Genomic DNA, 20638 nt, shown 5'->3' with positions numbered 1-20638 from the left:
AACCTTCTGGAGGGACAGTGTCAGTTGGATTTTAGCCTCCATAGGCAGAAGTCTAAATGCTACCTCTCAGAAAGGCTTTTCTTGATCATGTTACCATTTTAATGTTCCTTGTTATTCTGGATCACAGCCTTCTATTTCATTCATAGCTTTTTGTTCAATCTGTAATTATTTAACTAATTATTATTTTATTTATTGGCTTTTAGCCTGTCAGCCCCACTTAGTATACTTCTCTATTAGTTCACTATTATAAACCTGCAGCCTACCAGTGCCTGGTTCATGGTAGTGTTCAATGAATATTTTTTGAATGAATAAGTGAATGAAACTGTGCTCTGAAACTTCATAAGAATGTGAAAAAGAAAATGGTTTGAGTCATCCAGTCATCCATCCATTCTTCCTGGACACATTTCATCTGAAAATTTCTCTTCACATTTTCTTTTACCATTTATTTAATTATTTCTACCCCTTGAATTTTTCTGTCTCCCAGAACCTCTTTTTGACACATCATAGGATTTGAGTGGGACTTATCCCATTGCCCTAGAGTTGGTGATATGTCAAGCTGAGTGCCAAGAGGTGTTAAGTATCTCTCATTTTAAAGAAAAGCCTCAATAATTAGAGCTTTGCTACTTCCAACCAGTACCCCAATCCCCCTTCTCCATCTATCCCAGGTCTAAGACTGGGAGCTCCCTTTCCAAAGGGAGCAGGGGAGTGTGTTTCCTACCTCCTAAACTAAGTGAGGTATGACGACTGAAAATCAGTTCTCACAAGAAGGGAAGACCAACAACAACCTCAACTGTTGGGTATTTTTGAAGCAGAGGGAAGAGTGAAATGCATACATACTTCCTTCTCCTCTGCAGGTTCCTGGATTCACAGGTAAAGCCTGAGCCAAAATGACTGGAGAATGGGGAAATGAGATTTAAATGGGATAAGAAATTGGAATTTCAAACTGAACTACTAGAGTCTTGAAAGCTGAAAGTAACCAGTGTTGTCAAGAGGCAGGAAAGGGCAATTTGACAGGTCATGACTAAAGAAAGCATTTAGAAAAAAGAATAGTTTTATGTTTGTGACACTGTCCCAACAGTTTAATAAAATGGACATGGGTGGATGCTGAAATTTCTGGATTGATATACTGTGTCGTAATTTTTCTCTCATATTTTCTATTTTTTGTCTCTTTGCTTTATGTTCAGGAATCCTTGAACTCTACCTTTCATCCCTTCTATCAAATGGTTTAATTTTAGTGCTTACATTTTTAATTCCCAAGCATTATCTCTTGTAATCTGTCACTTTCCTATAGCTTGTTCTTTTTTATGTCTATAGTATCTTTAATTGTCGAAATTAATCTTCATGTCCTTCATGTTTAGGTTTTCTATTTTATCATTGTCCTTCTCTTTGGTGCAACTGGTTCTCCTCAAATATCTGGTATTGATTTTCCATATTCCTGAATGAGGGACTAGGCTGATGAATATTGGTGCTGGAATATGGGTTTTCTTTCTTGTTAGGTAGATTTATACTTTAAATATGACTTTTATTTTTATTACACAAATACCTGTTCATAGAAGTAATAGTACATAAAAATTGTTTTAAAAAAGAAAGAAAAGTCCCTCATGATCTTACCACCCAGAAGTAACCATTAACATTTTGGTGTATTTTTTTTTTTTTTATCCAGTCTTAGATAACAAACAAGCAAGCAAACTTCTTTTTAACAGAAGTTTGTAAAAACTGGCCTTACTGCATATATTTTTTTAGCTTGATTGTTTTTCCCCACTTAGGATATAAGGAATATCTTTCCATGTCTATATATATATATATATATACTACCAGATATGTTTATCATAATTTATGCCCCTGTTAGTGACATTTTAATTATATCTTCATTTTTACTATTAAAACAATGCAAGAACTATCCTTGGAAACTTGGAAGTATTCAATGTATCTTTAAAACAATATATTTTAAATTATGTTAAAAATATATTTTAAATAAAAACCTATCTTTTTCCACTTAAAGAATTTCAGAATCTCTGAAAAACAGATCTCTAAGTTTAGGGGTATTTTTTTTTTTTAAGATTTTATTTATTTATTTGACAGAGAGAGAGACAGCCAGCAAGAGAGGGATCACAAGCAGGGGGATTGGGAGAGGAAGAAGCAGGCTCCCAATGGAACAGGGAGCCCGATGTGGGCTGGATCCCAGGACTCTGCGATCATGCCCCGAGCCTAAGGCAGACGCTTAACGACTGAGCCACCCAGGTGCTAAGTTTAGGGGTACTGATCGTTTTCTTTCTTTCTTTCTTTCTTTCTTTCTTTCTTTCTTTCTTTCTTTCTTTTTCTTTCTTTCTTTCTTTCTTTCAGAGATAAAGATGGGAGGAGAAGGGAGAGAGAGAAAAAGAGAGAATCTCCACATTGGGTGTGGAGCCTGACGTGGTACTCAACCTCACAACCCTGAGATCATGACCTGAGCCCGAAATCAAAAGTTAGACACTTAACCAACTGAGCCACACAGGCACCCCTTAGGGATACGGATTTAACTAGGAAAGTGATCAGAAGAAATCTCTTCCTCAGAAGGGTTTGGAGAAAAGAGTTTCGAGGTGAGAAATGAGTAGGCTGAAAAATACAGTCCCAGTGTGCAAAGATTAAGGGCAGTTCTGGGATAAATGAAGACTAAGTGAGTGTGATTTGATTTTTCTTTGACACTACATTAATGAGTCTATCAGTCATCTGTTCTGTGAAATAATACATAGTATTGGATTTGGCTCAGCTGGGTGACTGATTCTTTTGTGGTCTTATCTGATTCACTTATGTGGCCAGTTTGACTCATTAAGCAGTCTGACTAGAGCTGGAAAGCCTTAGATGGGTTCCAACACATGTCTGACAGTTAGTCCTGGTTGGTCTAGAGGGCCTCAACTGGAAAAGCTCTACTTCATGTGGCCTGGTATTTTCCAATAGGTTAGAAATGGCTTCCTCATACATTGATCTCAGGGCAGCATTCCAATGTGAAGATTAGAAGCTGAAAAGCTTCTTGGGACTAAGGTTAGATGTCACACAACATCACTTCTGCTTCATTCGATTGGTCAAAACAAGTCACTAGGCCAACCAAGACTCAAAGTGTGTTGGGAGGAAAAGACTCCACCTCTTAATGGGAGGAGTGACAAAGTCACATTGCAAAGGAGTGGTGTACAGGGGTGGAAGGAACTCTGGTCATCTATGCAAACACTCTATCACAACAGAATTTGTTTTGAAATGCCTCCTTTAGTGTTCCAAAAGTAAATTTATAAGTTGACTATTTGCCATACAAAACATGATTCCTAAAGAAATAATGAGGAACATTCAATATATACCTATATAGCATCCTATAGCTTTTTAATTCATTCATAAATATCTTATTTGATAACTCATTCAACAAATTTCTTTTGAGTGCCAAACACTGTGATATGCTCTGGGGATACAAGATAGATTAAATCTCCTTGCTCTCAAAAAGTATACCATCTATGTAGGGAAAATAGATATTTAATATGTAATAAGGAATAATAACTTGAGATTAATGTTATATCAAGGCAATACAGGAAATCATTAATTAAAATCATCATCATCACTCAGACTCTGTGCCAACAGTGAATGAGATGATCTTTATGATAACTCTGTAAGAGGCAAGACAGGTTATCGGTTGTTACTCTCACTTTTAAGTGAGGAAACTAAATCTCATAGAGTTAACCAAGTAATTTATCCAAGCTTTTCAGGTTCTAAGTGGCAGAACTCAAAAGAAAAAACAGGCTATTGTCCAAAGTCTGTTTTTTCCCAGTATACTCTTCTGCCTCCTTAGAAACCAATATGAGTACCTGAAACAGAAAAAATACCAATAAATTAAAACAAACAAACAAAAACCTTAGATGATGGTACATATTTTGTATGAATTCTTCTTAAAGGACTTCAGTGTTTACAGCTTTAGGGATTGATCATGTAAGGTGTAAGACACCGAATCTAGTACACCTACCTATACAACCAGCACTTCTGCTTACTTCCTAAATCTCTTTGGATCCTAGACTGTTATCATTTGGGTGCACTAGGTTGAGAAAAAGCCATTTTTAAAAGTAATACCTGAAGGGGTTCTTTCATATGACTATCTAAAGACAACAAAGGGGATTAGATGAGAATGACTAAACTGAATTACCACTATAGAATTAACTATGCTATATCCAGTTTACTAAGCAATGAACTTAATCAAGAATATATCCACCTTGGCCCCAGATTCTTTTTGGAATAAGAAAGGATGTAAGCGATTAATAAATATATGGACATATGTAATATATGCCAACATACATATATAGATATAGATATACATGTGCATACAAAAATTTCAAATAATTACCAGTGTGACCTCAGCATTGTTTTACTCCTTCTCACTAGGAAACTGGTAAAACCCTCAAGCTAACATGGCTTAAAGAAAGTGTTGGTCTATCTGGATCTTTATTTTTCTTTCATTATCCTGGTACTCCATTTGTGGCTTTATCTGGTCTCCATCCCATGCTGGTCTGTGTTAGAAGGATATCAAACAGTTTTAAAGTCTCTGAATCTTTCTGTGATGCTCCAAATCCAGACAGTAGTCTTCAATAAGCTTACTTCTATTATTTCAATAATCTCAGTTTTTGTTACCGTATAGATCCATGCAACGCCGGCACTTTAGTAGGTTTGCAAACATCTAATGTTTTCTTTGTTAAACTCTAGTTGAAAGTCACTGATGATTGAGAATGGCCTGTCTCTCCCAGCACTGTTCTGTGCTCCAAATTCTCATTTTCTTGGTGTGCAGCCCAGCAGTGGTGGGAGGGGTAAGATAGACCAGGATTTTCTAATTCAATGCTTTGAATGGCTTACAGCTGTGAAGCATGACATTGCGCCTTTAAGGCCCAGGGCAGGCAATTGGGACCCCCAGGGCTGGTTGCCTCCAGCTGTTAGCAGCCTTTATCAGAGGATGGCCCAAGAGGCACAGTCTCTACAGGTGGAGTGGATGATGAAAAACATCTAGTAGTTCCACAGGCCACTTATCCAAGGTGAATAGCAGTTTGTTCAGCAGCTGGCTGTTGAAGTAGATGTGCAGATGGCAGAATACCTCCTTGGCTGTGTTTAGCACATCACAGTCACCATGGAGCTCCTGGATAGTGCAACTTTGGTGGCTCTGAAACTCTGACTTCACAGACATCAGATACTACTGATTGTTTGCAGCTGATATGCCCTTTTAATAGCATCCAAACTAGTTTTGGTCTTACTGATCCAACATTGTGTGTGTTTTACAAATTAAAGCTTCATCATTATTTAAAAATATTTGCTAGATAAAAGTTCAGCTGAATTAAAAATCCACTTGCCTTATCACAAATTTCATCACTGTGTTTATTAATAAAAAGAGCCGTTAGATTCCTTGAATATAATTTTAACCATAATACATTTTTAATGGTTTCTAAAGAAATGGTTTTAAATTTTAAAAAAATCTGTACAACATTTCTCATGAATGGTAACTGTGTTCACTTCCTCTGGTTGCTGAAACAAATGACAACTGGGTTGTTTGTAACAATATAACTTATTCTCTTACAGTTCTGGAAGCCTGAAGTCTGAAATGGGTTTCTCTGGGCTGAAATCAAGGTGTCAGCAAGGGCCACACCACAACTGGAGGCTCTAGGGGAAAATCATTACCTTGTCTTTTCCATCTTCTGTGGGCTGTCTTCATTGCTTAGCTCATGGCCTTGAATCACGTTGCCTTTCTCTGCCTGCCTCCATCATCACATCACTTTTTTCTTCTGTCTTCAAATCTCCCTCTGTCTACGTTTTATTATTTTTTATCTTATTTATTTATTTATTTATTTTAAATTTTATTTATTTATTCAACAGAGACAGAGACAGCCAGTGAGAGAGGGAACACAAGCAGGGGGAGTGGGAGAGGAAGAAGCAGGCCCACAGCGGAAGAGCCTGATGTGGGGCTCGATCTCACAACGCCGGGATCACGCCCCGAGCCGAAGGCAGACGCCTAACCACTGTGCCACCCAGGCGCCCCCTATCTTATTTATTTTTTTATGTAATCTCTACCTCCAGTGTGGGGCTCGAACTCATGACTTCAATATGAAGAGTCACATGTTCTACTGACTGAGCTGGCCAGGAGCCCCCTTTTGCCTACATTTTATAAGGACACTGGTGATTACATTTAGGGCCCAACCAAATAATCCAGGATAATCTCTCCATGTGAAAATCCTTAATTCAGTCACACTTTTAAAGTCCTTGCTACCATACAGGGTGACATTCACAGGTCCCACGGGTTAAGTACTGGTTATCTTTGAGGACCATTATTCAGCCTACCACAGTGACTACCAAGACTTTGAAGAGATTATAATTTGAAAGTCTTGATCAAAAACTATGTGTAGCTTTTTCAAGCATAAAACCTGACTCTAAAGTTTATTTTCATGCAGACAAGTTCAAATTTCTCATTCAAAAATTTGAAAAGATTTTATCTCAGAGCTTTATACAAGTTCAGTATCTAAAAATTCCCCTATTACTTTGCATTTATTTTTTTATGCTTTTATTATTTAAAAAGCAATTAACTTATCACCAAGTCCAATATGATGCCCACGAATTACCTCTAGGTTCCCTCAGGATGCCACACAAATATTATCATTTTCTCTCTGTGTTGTTATGAGGAAAAGGTTGGGAAATATAGCTCTACAAAGTTTAAGAAATTAATACAAAGGAGAAAACAAGGCCAGGGTTTTAAGTGAGCAAAGTCTATATCTGTTATGATAAAAAGTCAAATACATACTCCCTAAAAGCCAGGAACCAGGAAAAAAAATGGCACTATAAGCATTTAGAAATAACTATCAAGTATATATAACTGTCAGAAGAAAAATAGTTGCCTCTGGCATGCAAAGATGGAGTAGAGAGAGGTAGGGCAGAAGAGTACTGCTATTCATTATGGGCATTTTGGTAGTGGTTAGATTTTTTTTTTTTTTAAGATGTGCATCCTTATTGGAATTTTTTTTTAAAGTTCAATTAAAAATGGCACCAGAACTTAACATTAATACACCACATTTTTTCTGTGGTCTTTTCTCCAAATGACAATCCTCCTCCTTTCGACTCTAGGGAGGGAAAAACACTGTTACTTTTTATTCCCTAATCATATTACCCATTTAATGACATACAATTACCCAATTATTTAGGTCTCATCCAAAGAACAGTCCTGAGGATCTTCTCTTTAATACTTAGAGTGGTGGGTGTGACATGCTTAAAATAAATTCCCTGAGACTAAGTTAGGGAACAGAAGTTCTTTATCCTTTCCTTCCCAGTGGTGGCACTGGCAGGAAATTTAATAAGCTAGACCAGAGGCAGAGATGTTTGGAAAACCATCAAAAGACATTTGATGGAATGCACAACAGGGAATCTTTAGTATAGTTGAAAGAGGAAGAAAAAACAGGATTAAACTGAATACTTTCCTATTTCACAGCTCTTCTCTACAAGGATTTCAAAGTCAATAAGTAGCCTCATCATCTATACATATATCACTACAGAAAAGCAGAATGTTTATTTTATCTTATGAATTCAGAAGCAATGTATTATTTCTTAGTGAGTCTTTTTATATTTTTGAATTATGATTACATAATGATCTATGTTTATTAAAAACCCTGAGAGAATATAGGTTTTTTTTTTTTTATGGCTATCTACTCATTAAAGGAAATGACTCCTCTGCATCTATCATCAAGGGGGGATGTGGAGAAGCAGTTTGGCACATGAATGAGTTATAACAATTTCATGGGCATCACCGTTTCTCACCAACACTCTCCTCTGGGCAACATGCAGAACAGGAGAAGCAGGAGACAACACAGTAAGGACTTGCCTTCTATGCAACTTTCAAAGGAGTATCTAGAGGGGAATTATTGATAAATGAGAACAAGATAATGCATGTTGCAGTTAAACTGCATTCTTTTGAGCCTGATGACTTTTAAAACATAGAGGATTTATCAGCTCTTATCAACTCTTAGATAATTATCTGTAATGTGAGACAACACTGTTTTTTAAAGCATCTTAGTTATTTGAAATAACTGCTACTTTTGTGATATAAAAGTTAAATAATCTGCAAATGTAATTTAAAAGTCATACTATGAATAAATGGAAGGATATGTCATAATTTAAATTCACAACTTGTTTCAACAAACTTCCTGATTCATTAACAACAGGGTGTTGGCAACAGGAAAGAATGAAGTCTTTCTCTTCTTCAAGTAATTGGAAACACCATTCATTTTTTTAGACTACTCATTCATTAGTAGTTTGTTTCACAGATATTATTTGATATCTTTTTCCAGTTAACCCTGTTTGGTTACCTTTTCAGTCAAAAATGCCCTATTGTTAGATCTAGGCAGTAACTGGCAATTTTGCTAACAGTGGCCCCTTTTTCCTTTTTCATGTGGGTGGCCTAGGATTTAGATAGGTACAGATGGGAGCCAATACTGAATGTGCACAACAGTCTAGTGTATAATTGTTGCCTGGTTTCTTGGCTAAACACTCGGGGCAGGACATAGAAATTTTTATGTCTCTGACATGTTCTCCAAAACTGCTTTGCTTTATTTCTTGTGCATAGGGGATGGAAGTAGGAGAGACAAGAAAAAAAAAAAAAAAAAGACCACACACATTGCTGGTCTGTACACTTATTTCATACTTTAGCACTTTCTAAACTACCTCTTATTGGATAATGCTCAGGTTGGGAGTTAGCAAAACTTACTGTAAAGTCATCAGGACATTGCATTTGCTGCTATTATTCTTACACTTTGGCCCAAGTTCACATTCTAGGTGGAAATAACTAAAACTTAAAAATTCTTTATCTCTAAATAGAAATTAAATTTTAAAACCTCTTTTATTCCCAAGATTTTATTTATTTATTTATTTATTTATTTGAGAGAGAGCGCACAAGAGAGAACATGAGCAGGGGTAGGTGCAGAGGGAGAGGGAGAAGCAGAATCCCTACTGAGCAGGGAGCCGGATGCAGGGCTTGATCCTGGGACTCCAGGATCACGACCTGAGTCAAAGGCAGATGCTTAACCGACTGAGTCATCCAGACACCCCTTAAATTTTTAAAATCTTCTTTACAGGTGGCACTAAACTGGTCATTCAGTATACACTTACTGAATGCTTGTTATGTACCAGGCCCTGTGCCAAGCACTAAATCTAAAAAGCCATCTCATTTCAACTTACCCCTGCATACACAGTACTTCCCAGGGCCCCATCTTCATCTTCCTTTAGAACCTCCCAAGTTTCTGCAAAGGTTTAATCTGTAAATCTATCTATCCATGTTACAGATTTCTAATGATAGATATATCAACATCATGCACCTTGAAGGGAAATTCCACAGTAGTGTATCATGAAAAAAAGGAATAAATCACATTTACACCCCAGAGAAAGTGTTTTTTTCAGGTATTAAGATGTATAAATATATATAGAGATAGGCAATTGCATTCTAAGCAGACTTGAAAATGCTCCCCTGCCATGATCTTCCTTCCCTATCCCCACATTATCTGCCAAATGAGGTTGTTTCTAGTGGCTCTGAGGAAGTGGGAGGCTCTTTTACAAAATGTTTGGGGGCTCAAAACTTAAGTTTAAATCACAAATTCCATTTTACAAGGCACTATTTGAAAATAATACTTGGGAATATAGCTTCTAGAGTGCTACTTCTCTAAGATCCAGTCTCTGGGTGGTTATGGACTTAACGGTTGAAGAAGGTAGTTACTTTTCGGACATTTCTTGAGGCAGCAAATGTACAACATCCTTTGGTACTATATCTCAATATTTAATCACTCATAAATCAAGATGTCATTCTTAGGTGTTACCAAATGCTCCTGCAACAATTAAAATTCACTTCCTCTTCCTTAACTTTCTGTAAAGGTAGAGAATAACTGATCACCCTACTCCCAAAAAACCTTGTACAAATTAAAGACTCTTCATTGCCCCTTATCCTTTGCAGGCTAACCAACCTATGAGGCCCAAATGTTTTGGTGGCATCTTATTTCGGTGTTAACACTGATTGATAAATACTATTTAGTGCTGCTATAATTTCTCTACATCACACAAAGGAGGCAGAGATTCTGATTAAGATTGTGTCTCCAAATGTTGATATTAAAATGTAGATATCTGGGTTTTAGACGTTTCTTTGGTTTTATTTGGGGGAAATTATAGCTGAGAGGTCAGTCTTTTTGGATTTCACATAAGAAATATAGTACCAAGGACTGTTGCTCTAGAGAGCATGACAAATCACGGGCCTTCTCTGTGTTATTTATCTAATAACATTTCCATGTGAATATGTGGCACTAAATAATTAAAATTTGTTTAGACACGAATCATTAAAAAAATTTTTCACTTTACCTTGGTTGATTAGTGATGTCCAAAGCCTCAAACTCCTAGGATTACTTGGTTTATTGGAGGCCGCTCAGAGAGCGCTGACAATTCATCTGTCCTGATGCAGGCTGACTGAGTCATGAAGGGAAGCCTGAGATTCGCCTTACAGGTGTCGGCAATACCAGGTGTGATTTAGCGGGCGCTGGGCTGGCGCTCTCGCCATTCCCACTCCACTGCCAACGTTTTTTAACATCCTCCTTCCTTGTGGACTTCAAGAATATTAAAGGTAAGCAGCTCAAGGGGTAACCTCCATTTCCACTTTGATCAGAAAAGTAAAAAATGCCTATCACAGCAGAAATCCCTACAGGAATAGGTACTGGGGGTGGTGGTTCTAGCGGCGGAGGCTTCAGCTGGCACTTTTTTCGACGCCCTAAATCCCTCCTTCTGTTAGTGGGCCCCACATATCCCACTACTTAGTCCTTAACGCACCTTCACCCTCCCTAGACCAGAAGTAGTGAGTAGAATTTGTATCTATTGAGAAGGGCCTGGGCTCTCTCAGGTAGTTGTCTTGGGCGTTCTGGCTCTATCCGCCGCTTAGCCGGAACATTTTTATGGACTACAAAAATAACCCCTCGTCCTTCAGGTTCTTTCCCTTGCTGAAATATCTGCAGAAGGCAGGAATTTTACTGGTGAAACACCCCTGCGCCGCCACCCTAGGCGCGGCTTGCACAGGCGGATTCCAGAGTACCGCTCAGCGCCCACCTCCGCGGGTCTTCCTCCGGCCGCAGACGCCCGCCCCCTGCCACCTCTGTGCGTTTCATTGGTCAGGTCCTGTGTCCGCCTCGGCTCCTGACTGGTAGTTCTTCCTGTCCGTATGAACCGCGGGTACATTTCCGCATTGAGGGGGGGCTGCTCCAAATGGAGGGGGAGGGGAGGTGTTTGGGAGAAAGTGGGGGCTTGGGGTGTCAGAAGCCGGCAGCCAGGTGGGCGCAGAGGGTCAGCAGCTGGGCTGTGACTGCTGGCGAGGAGTTCAAGTTGTGCATGTGTGAGGGGAGAGAGGGAGAGAGAAGGGTGCCTCAGAGGTGACATTCCCTCAGCCTGCGAGCCTTCTTCCCGGGGCGCCATAAACGCCCCCAATTTCCCAGCTGCTAAAAGAAGCGGAAGGTGGGTCTCGGTGGCGGTTTGGAGAGAGGCGGGGACGGGCTTCCCGCGACCCCTTAGGAGGGTGTGTTTCCCTCTGGGAGATGTGTAAAGCTCCTTTCCGCGACTCGCTGTTACGCCCAGGAGGCCGAATTTGGGGTTCGGGGCCCTCCCGCACTCCTGTCCCTCGGGCTCGGGGCAGCTTGCGGGTTCTCCCCTCGCGGACGGACCCTTAGTGTTTGCTGAGGGGGAGGGGCGGTGTGGCCTTCGGTTCCTCCCGAGAACAAGCCCGTGGCAGGATTTCGCCAGTCGCTGAGGGAAGGAGGTGAGGTGACGGCCCGCCGGCGGGTGCGCGGAATTGTTGCCGCCTCCTAGTCCCAGGGTGTTTACGGGCTAGTAAAAATGGTTGCGTTGCTTCTCTTTGCTGGCCTCACCCGCCACTCGGACCCTGCTTGGGCGCTGGCAGCTGTTGACCGGGGTTTCCTGGGGTACTGGCCGGACACTGGACGGCAGCGAGGGGGAGGGGATCAGGGGGTGCGGCCGGCCAGTGTCTGCTGCCGTCCAGCCCAGGAGGGCGTGGGGACCCGGGGGGCGGTGAAATAGCCGTTGTAGATCCTCCTCTTTCATTGATGAAATTTAAGTTCGTGTGTTTTTACCTTTTCCGGGAGTCTCCAGTTGGCCCTGGTTTGTGTCAGGAGCGCAGTGTAGACAGGAGTTCCAAGCCGACTCAGTCACACTAAGTTCCTGTCTTCTTGGAAGTGGAGGAGGTTTTCCTGTTTGTTTTTTTGTTGTTTTGTTTCGCTCTTTTTTTTTTTTTTTGAGGCAGTTTTAATCGCTTTGAATAAATACTCTCTGAAGTGACTAAACATAGGAAGGGGAGAGGGAACACGTCGGTTAAAGCAGGGGAGGAAGAGAGAGACCTGCCCTATAGCGTGGCTCCTCTAGAAATTAATATATATACATCAGAGTATTTTAATAAATCCCTAAAATGTCGAGATATGTACAAGGTAAGACACCCTTCTTTTTGTCTCCCGTATTGCTTCTGTCGGGAGGTGGGTGGTTTGGAAGTGGAAATGTTCATTTAAGATACTGTTTGCGAAACCCTTTTCCTTAGATTGACATTTGAGCTGCTTTGAGCTGCTGGGTTAGCATTTCGGATACGTATAATTTATACCCCTGTGTTCTGCTGAGTTTAGTTCTGCCTCCCTGAAATCAGGTTAGTAGCACTCTGGCTCGCTAGGATAGTAGCTGTAAATAATGATAAAACAGGATTTTACGTGCTAATTAACTCCTGTTGGCTTTTACTGGCGGAGTCAAGGTAACCATGTGTGCGTGAACGGGAAGGGGAACTGGGAGGGCTGAGGGAAGGTAGGTGGGTTTTACCAGGACTATTGGGGAAGCTTTAGTGTTCTCTGCTTCTACTCCGTTTGTGTGTACGTGGTTGGAGTCTCAGATTCAGTTATTGCGAAACCGGTAGTAGCTTGTAAAAGCTGGAGGTCATTTCAGCAAGAGAAATGACTTTGCTGCATTGCTGTTTATTTTTTTCTTCTTTGAAATCTGAAAGGATTATTAAGGTTTTTTTGAAACTTGAAAATTGCCCTCTAAATTTTACATGTCTATTAAAAAAGGGTTAGCGAATGCCTATGAACTGAGTTAAACATTAACATTGCTTGTGTGTCTGTGTGTGTTGGTGTACACATTGAAATTGGTGTACCTTAAGCCTGTTACTCACTAGTTTTTAGCATAGGATTTGCCTTCTTGTATGCGAGTAAACCCTTCTCTTGCAGACCTTAGAGTATAAAAGCTTCAGCTATCTTGCTGAGCACACAACTAGTGAAAGTTCACAACCACTTAATGTGACTCAATAGATGTACTTAAAAAAATGGTCAGTTAGGGCCATTATTTGACTTTAGGAATAAAAATGCCCTAGTAAGTTTTATATCATTTTATTAACTCTTCTTTGAGTTTTGTATAATAGATTAAGAGTATTTGACTGTCTGTCTTATTATGGAAACAGATGGGACACTTATGCCTGCCTCCTTTAGCACCATGCTCAGAAATGTCACTTGTCGGTAGACTTTCAAATTCATGTTATAACTTATATGTGGTGAGAGAGGTTTTTTATATTCTGATTGAACAAATGTCTTAAGATGGAAAAACGAGGTAACTGTTAATTTTCTGATTTTGTAACAGCAACAACAAAATTACCAGAAAGCTGCTTTTGGCAAGAATATGCGAGGGAGAAGTGGACAAGTCACTTCTCTTTAAAAGTTAAAAATATTACGCTTCAGGTATTCCTTGTAGTTATGCATTAGAATAGCTTGCCTAGGTGGTGTGTGTTGATTGATTTCACAGCCTTTGCTGTTAATGACTGTCTTCAGGAGATTCAAAATCCAAGTGGTAATACCTAAGAGTTGCTATGCATATTCCTTTCCCTTGCCATCTGCTTTTTTAAAAAAATAAGCTTTTTATCTTGGAATACTTTTAGATTTATAGAAAAGTTCCACATTTGTCAAAACTAAGAAATTATCATAGGTATGTTACTATTAACTGCAGAGTTATTCAGGCTACTGTTCCATGATTGAATCCAACATTGCATTTAGTTGCTATCCACTTTTACTTTAAATGGTAGTTTTCCTTTTAAATTAGCAGTTTTGCACAAAAAGATGAACCCCCCCAAATTTAACATGATTATGTTCCTGTTTGTCATTGTTTAAATTTTGTACTTCAGGTGTAAACCCTCTATGTTTAATTAACTCTGCTGCTGTTACAAATGATAAACCTAATTGGCTAATGATTCAGCTGTCTCCACAAATCAGTTTTCAAGTCTAAGTTTTGGGATTTTTGTCTTGGAATTTTTTTTTGTGCCAGATCAAATTGTTTAGTCTTTGCTGTGTCATTTACTGATATTTCTATGTATTGACACTTAGCTCGTTCCATAGAAGAAAGATTGAACAAATATTAGGCCTCTGTTTCCACATGTTGTTTCATTTAAGCTTCACAAACCCCTAAGAGGTAGATTTTTATCATGACCTTACAGCTGAGGAAATTTAAGTATCTTGTCCAAAGTTCACAGCTGGTAAGCATTTGACATTCATATATAAATGTGTCTAAAACCCTTGTTATTTCTAATACCTTTTGTGGCTTCTCACATTAAAAACTTATCCAAATGGCTTGTTTCTCCAACTAGACTGTGAATTCCCTGTGGGCAAAGATAATATTATATCTTTGAGGGAAATACAGTGTCTTGAAATGGTGGATGCTCCAAAAGAACTTGTCACAGATGACAAGTGAGAAACTCAGCATTTTCCATGTATTTTTTAGTAGGTTAGCCTACATTTTTATTTTCAGTTGTAGTTTTTTTATAACACCACTTAGATTACATAAATGTTATAAAGATAGAAGGGTTTGGATTTAGGTTTGAATCCTGCTAACAGGTGATCTTAGATACATAATTTTTCTGAACCTTAGTTTCTACTTATATAAATATTGGGTACTAATACTTCGCCACAGGGTTATTGAGAAGTTGAAATGAGATGAATTATATGAATGTCCTAGTCACATATTAGATGGCCAGTGAGTTTTGCTTTTCGTTCTAAAAATGATGGTGGCCATACAGATAGCATTGCCACCGTAAGTGTAATCACATGTCGTCAACAGAAGTAAATAGAAACAAAGCAGGTATGACAGTTCTTTATTTTCCTATTCTAAGTTTGGTGTTTAGTGCCCCCAGGACTTCGGAGTTGATATATTTAAAAAAAAAAAAGTGCAGGGGTAGGAGGAGGGAAGCTTGAATGGTGATGTGAATACATAGTTGGTGACAGTTTTTGTTTCAGTCCAAGTCAACAAAACAGTTTGTGAGTGCTTACAATGTGCAATACACTGTATTGAGATTTCATGGGTATCCTTTATAGTGGGCACTTGAAACTCAGCACATCTAGGTATTATTATACCTGTGTGTTGTGTGCATGTTTTTGAATGCCTGGACAAGATTTGGGGTTGCTATACTTTGCTTGAATCTCTTCTCCCAAAGCTAGGTAATGTGCTTTGTAGGAAACCTGGGCATCTCCATTCTCGAGCACTGGGACCAGTTAAGTCATTAGGTAGAAATGTTCAATTAATAAAAATGCTTAGTGTTGATAGGCAGGAGCACTGTCAGTATATATTCCTTGGCCAAAAGAAAGTTTAGTTTTCTTTGGGCATCTCCCAAGTCTGTGTTCCTCAGGCACTTAAATATCTTTCTTATAGGAAGACTCTTCTTTCCTGGATCTAGGATATAATTCTCTAGCTGTTGTATTCTGCCCTCAGGTCACCTTCTGCCTGCACCTGTGAAATTACTTCCCATTTGCTAGTTTTCTCCACTCCAGGGGTTGTTGCAGGGCCCCCAATTATTCTAAATACATGCGAGTACTAGCTGAGTGAGAAGGGACTCCCTGTCACAGTTGGAGATACTAAGGGTCTTCAGCTGATGTGACTTTTTGCCAGGTTTGTCAATAGGTGCCATTTGGGATTTTGCTTTTTAAAAGTTCTGAGTGCTATGGGATAATCTCTCTCCACATGACTTGAAATTTATAAATGATGCAGGAAATATTGTCATCTAGCCAGCTAAGACTATGTTATGTGCTTATACTGTAATATTAGAGGAACTTTTTTTTTAACTTTTTAATAGGCCATTATCTATCTAAATTATATAAAATGTCCCTTAATAGTCTTAAATTGAGGTACTTTCTTATATTTCAGGGGAAGCCATTTGAGTATCTCTGTGTCACTTAAAAATATTTGAGGCCTATCAACTTTCCCATTTGTTGGAATTCTCTTTTTATGACTTTGTGTGTGTGTGTGTGTGTGTGTGTGTGTGATGCCTACTTGGTAGATGGCAGCTAGCCAAGGAGGATTAGCTGAGCTAATTTTAACTGGAGGGGTCTCAGATGAATATAGGGATGAGATGCATTTTGGGGCCTGGTTGTGGAGGTTGGGCCTTGGCCTGCTTCTTCTCAAATCCTCAAACTAAATTTAGCTTATTACTGATTATTTAGATGACTAGGATGCTTTTAGCCCAGGGGGATTGTGACGTGGATTTCAAACACTAATAGAGGGGGCAAAGCAATGATTAAGGCACACTCTTCAGTTTTTAAAGATACGGTGAAGGATTCATTATGTTGTTGGAGGGGGACTTAGTTAAATTAGAATCACAGTGATAAATGGAAAATTAAAAGAAACTCAGAATAGTTGAGCTGATGAAAACTTTGTTTTCACCATGGACTTTGTAATCTCTGTGGTTAAATTGCCTTTGTTCTTGATAACTGGGTGTTTCTTGTAGTAAGATGGATGATTTTCATTTGGAAAGCTTACTGAGAAAAGAAATTGATAGGGAACATTAGAGAAATAAAACTGGTATACTTCTTGAAAGTGCCATTTTAATATTCTGAAGATAAATTGAAAAATTACGAGGAAACTACTCTAAAATGTTAAGTTTGAATGGTAGGTGTTTTCTTGTGATATTGCTACACAGAGACCTTTCTCTGTGTATGTGTGTTATTTTTTCTTCATAGAAAATTGTAATTTTATGAACTGTAGTAACTTTAAAATAATGAGATACTTAATTTGTGTAAAGAACATTAGTTGGCCTAATAATGAAAATGCTCTAGGTAAAAGAATATACTGTGGTTTTCTGTTTTCTACCATTTTGTATTTGGTACTTTTATGTGTCAGTGCGGGTCTTAGGAGTTCTCAGACAGCCAGATATCCATTATTGAAAGGTTAATATAAATAAATACTTGAAAGTCAAACTAGCTCTGGGTTATCTGTTAAAAAATGAATAATTGTAAGAGTTGACTGTACTAAGTTTCCATATGCTATTTCTTTTGATATCCAGAATTTATTCCAATGGAGGAAACCCCAGCATTATTTGAATAAAATTTGGGGGAGATCCTCTGAGGGTTTGGGATTTAGTGAATGAGAAAGTATGATTCACTTTACCACCATTTTGATTGCTTGGAATCTCTTCAGAAGCTTGACTTTTTCTAAAGACTTGTGTCCTTTTGACACAGCCTATGTTTTCTTTTCTAAACTCTCATATTTTGAATTTGGTATAATAGTGTTTGCATTTTGGACATCTTTGTCTTGGGTGATTTGATAGATTGTTCCAGGCACAATGACAATTAATTGAAGCCATATGTCTTATGCCTCTGAAATTCTTTCACCAGGCATGCATTTTCTATTAATAACTTTTAAATTCTTTGAAAGTTGGCTTGCCAGGCTATCAAAAGAAAATTAAACTTTTTGTGTTTGATAGGGCTTAAGTGTGAGAAAGGGGATAATACTCCATTTGAAAGCTATTTCCCAGTTATTGGTGATGCCGACATCTCCTTTAGTTTGTTGCAAAGTAATTGTTTAGGGCTCAATTTCTGCCTCTGCCAAAAGTGCCATTGTTTATTTTTCTTGGGTATTGCCAGATGAAATCGATTGTGCCCCCAAACCATTTTGACAATTAAGGATTGTTTTTGAGAACCAAGGAGAAATTGGCTATGTTGTCTTAGTTAACTTACATAAACAACAAAATGTTTTGTTTTCCAGAACATTTCTAGATATTTAATTTTTCCTATGCAAATCAAGAGAGTTCCCTGTTTCTCTGTGATTTCACTTGTATCTTTAAAAAAATTATTCTTTGTATTCATGTACATGAAATAGTCATATTATGCTTAGTCCACTTTTTAATAGTCACCAAAGTGTGAAAAATACTATTCTAGGGGATAGTCTCTTTAACAATAACTCCATTGCTCCTTGGCCACAAAGGCCTGTAGACAAGTTGTTTGGAGTTTGCTTTCCTCTGGTTGCTGCCCTGGCAAAGGCTGATGTGATGTTTCATTTATGTTTAAACCCTGCCTAGAATTTTAAAACTTCCAGAGTGCAGGAAAATGGAAAATGCACTGTTTTAGGTTCACGTATGCCAGTGATAAAATGCTTAGCCTTGGTAATAAAATATTTAGAGAGTGCATAAAAACTTTCTTGGATTTTTCATTGCCCAGAAAACAGTATGGAGGGAAAGGTGAAGAGCATAAAAGGATGCTTATTCTGGTATGTAGTTTTAACCTCACCTGATAATCTCACATTATAGACATAGTTGGGTTTTTGCATGTTTTCATTCAGGCATACTCCTGGAGGTGACAAACCATGTAACCAAGAAAGGGGAGACCTTCCTTCAGGAAGGAGAAGCAGGGCACCAGGGTGTGGATTCCAGCTTGGCGCTGCTGCTGTGTCCTTAGGCAAGTCAGCATCTCTGGGGCCCTGTTTCATCTCAAAGATAAGAGATTAGGACTCACTGACCTTTAAACTTTTCCAAGCTTAGAAGTTTTATCTAAATGCACATGTGTCAAATTACAGGGCAAGCCTGCCAAATAATTTTTTTGTGCTTGATGATGAGTATATGTTGTATCTCTTTTTCTTCCTCTCAACAAATGAGTGTTCTAGGTCCCTTGGCATGCCTTCCTATATCTGTTAAACTTAATGCAAGGTAATATTATTCAATCAGTTGACACATCTCTTCTGAAAGTTCTGTTTTCCAGAAGTGATATTTTCTTTTTTTTCCCTTAAGATTTTAAGAGCTACTCTGTTATATGAGAGCAGAGTTCATCTTAATTATTAATGAGAAATCTGGTTTATCTGTAAATTCTAACAGTTAAAACAGTTAAGTTAGCAAAAATCTTGATTAGCAAGTAGCTCTGCATATTTAGTGCTGAAACAGTTCTGAGAAAACTAGTACCTTTTATCTTTATCAGAAAGCGTTTATTAAGCATTCATATGTATGTAAAACTGAGTCATTTAAAAATCTATGTAAATGTAGGGGTGCCTGGGTGGCTCAGTGCGTTAAGGGACTGATTTGGTTTCCGCTCAGGTCATGATCTCAGGGTCCCGAGATCCTGAGATCCTGAGATCTGAGCCTTGCTTCAGGCTCCGTGCTCAGTGGGGAGTCTGTTTGAGATTATCTCTCTCCCTTGCCTCCCCCCTCATCGCGCTTTCTCTCTCTAAAAACAAATTTTAAAAAAGTCTATGTAAATGTAAATAGTCAAACTATGGTTTGCAGGCCAAAATAATCAACATTGACTTTAGTGCTAAAAGATCATATAAAATCAACCAATTGATTTTTCTTGTTATTGAATGACCTGGACTATATTCTTCCTAAATTAAGCTTAATCTAAATATACAAATTGCACGGTTTTATTTAATCTTTAAAGTTAGTGAAAACATTATGCTAACTTTTATATAAGATAATAAAAATTGAAAAAAAAATTAGAGATCATTTTGTCTAGATTGGCTATCAGTTTGAAATTTCTTTGACAACATACCTGATAATTGACTGATAACTTAGCCTCTTCTTATGAAGCTTTGGGGACTTCAGGTACTCAAGACACAGTCCGTATTTTGCTTAGCCTTGCTTCCCCATCACCATAAATCCTGCCTCTTGAATACTTTCTGTTTGGCCTTATCAGACCCTACCTTCACTAGACTCGACTCTACCTTCTAAATGTATTTCTGCCACATAGCAGTATCTTAATAGGCTCTTACTCATTTATTTAATAAACATTACTTGAATATTTACTATGTTTCAAGCTCTGTGTTAGGCAGTGGGAATATAGCCTGAACAAAATAGACATGATATATTCCTACAGAGATTATAACTTGTTGGGAAAGGCAGACATTGAATAAACTTTAAAAAGCATGGTGTTATAAAGGAGAGGTAGAAGAATCTACCACGTGAGCATGTCGTGGGCAACCATGCATAGTTTAGAAAGATATCCAGGAGATTACATTTAAACTGAATTCTGACAAATGATATATATTAGTGGCTGCTCAAGCCGCTAATATGAATATATGTCTTGATCTCTTATTTACATATTATCAGGTGTCTGCACTGTGTCAGGTGCTGAGGTAGGTGTTGGAAGAAAATTTTTCTTGGCCAGTGCCTTTGAAGTGTTGCAGACAGACATCTAAGCAAAGAGTTAAACTTTAGGGGCTGTTTGATATAGTACTGAGGTCTATACTATATATATAGGTTTGATATAGTATATATATAGTATATATAGGTTTGATATAGTATAGAGTGATTAAAACCTTCACATTAAAGGAGTTGTGATAGAAGGGAAGGACTCTT

At 38.4% G+C, this 20638-nt stretch overlaps 1 protein-coding gene across 3 annotated transcripts in view; it reads left to right on the top strand.

Annotated features, from left to right (window-relative positions):
• Nucleotides 1–11353: 11353 nt before the first annotated feature.
• The window catches only part of UGP2 (UDP-glucose pyrophosphorylase 2), a 67746-nt gene continuing 58461 nt past the window's right edge, over nucleotides 11354–20638 (top strand). Inside the window, exon 1 of one of the 3 annotated variants that reach the window (XM_008699923.2) lies at nucleotides 11354–11511. Coding sequence is in view for 1 of the 3 variants with exons in the window: in XM_008699922.2 (XP_008698144.1) it covers nucleotides 12476–12494 (19 nt within the window). In the remaining 2 variants the exon portion in view is untranslated. Of the gene's footprint in view, nucleotides 11512–11683; nucleotides 11813–12090; nucleotides 12495–20638 lie in introns of those variants that run through there. The other 2 variants (XM_040623421.1, XM_008699922.2) reach the window with 2 other exon arrangements.

The sequence above is a fragment of the Ursus maritimus genome, unplaced genomic scaffold, assembly GCF_017311325.1.
Source record: "Ursus maritimus isolate PB19 unplaced genomic scaffold, ASM1731132v1 scaffold_6, whole genome shotgun sequence".
Classification (NCBI taxonomy): domain Eukaryota; kingdom Metazoa; phylum Chordata; class Mammalia; order Carnivora; family Ursidae; genus Ursus; species Ursus maritimus.
The sequence above is the reverse complement of the archived record's forward strand: the minus strand, read 5'-3'. Positions and strand labels throughout refer to the sequence as shown.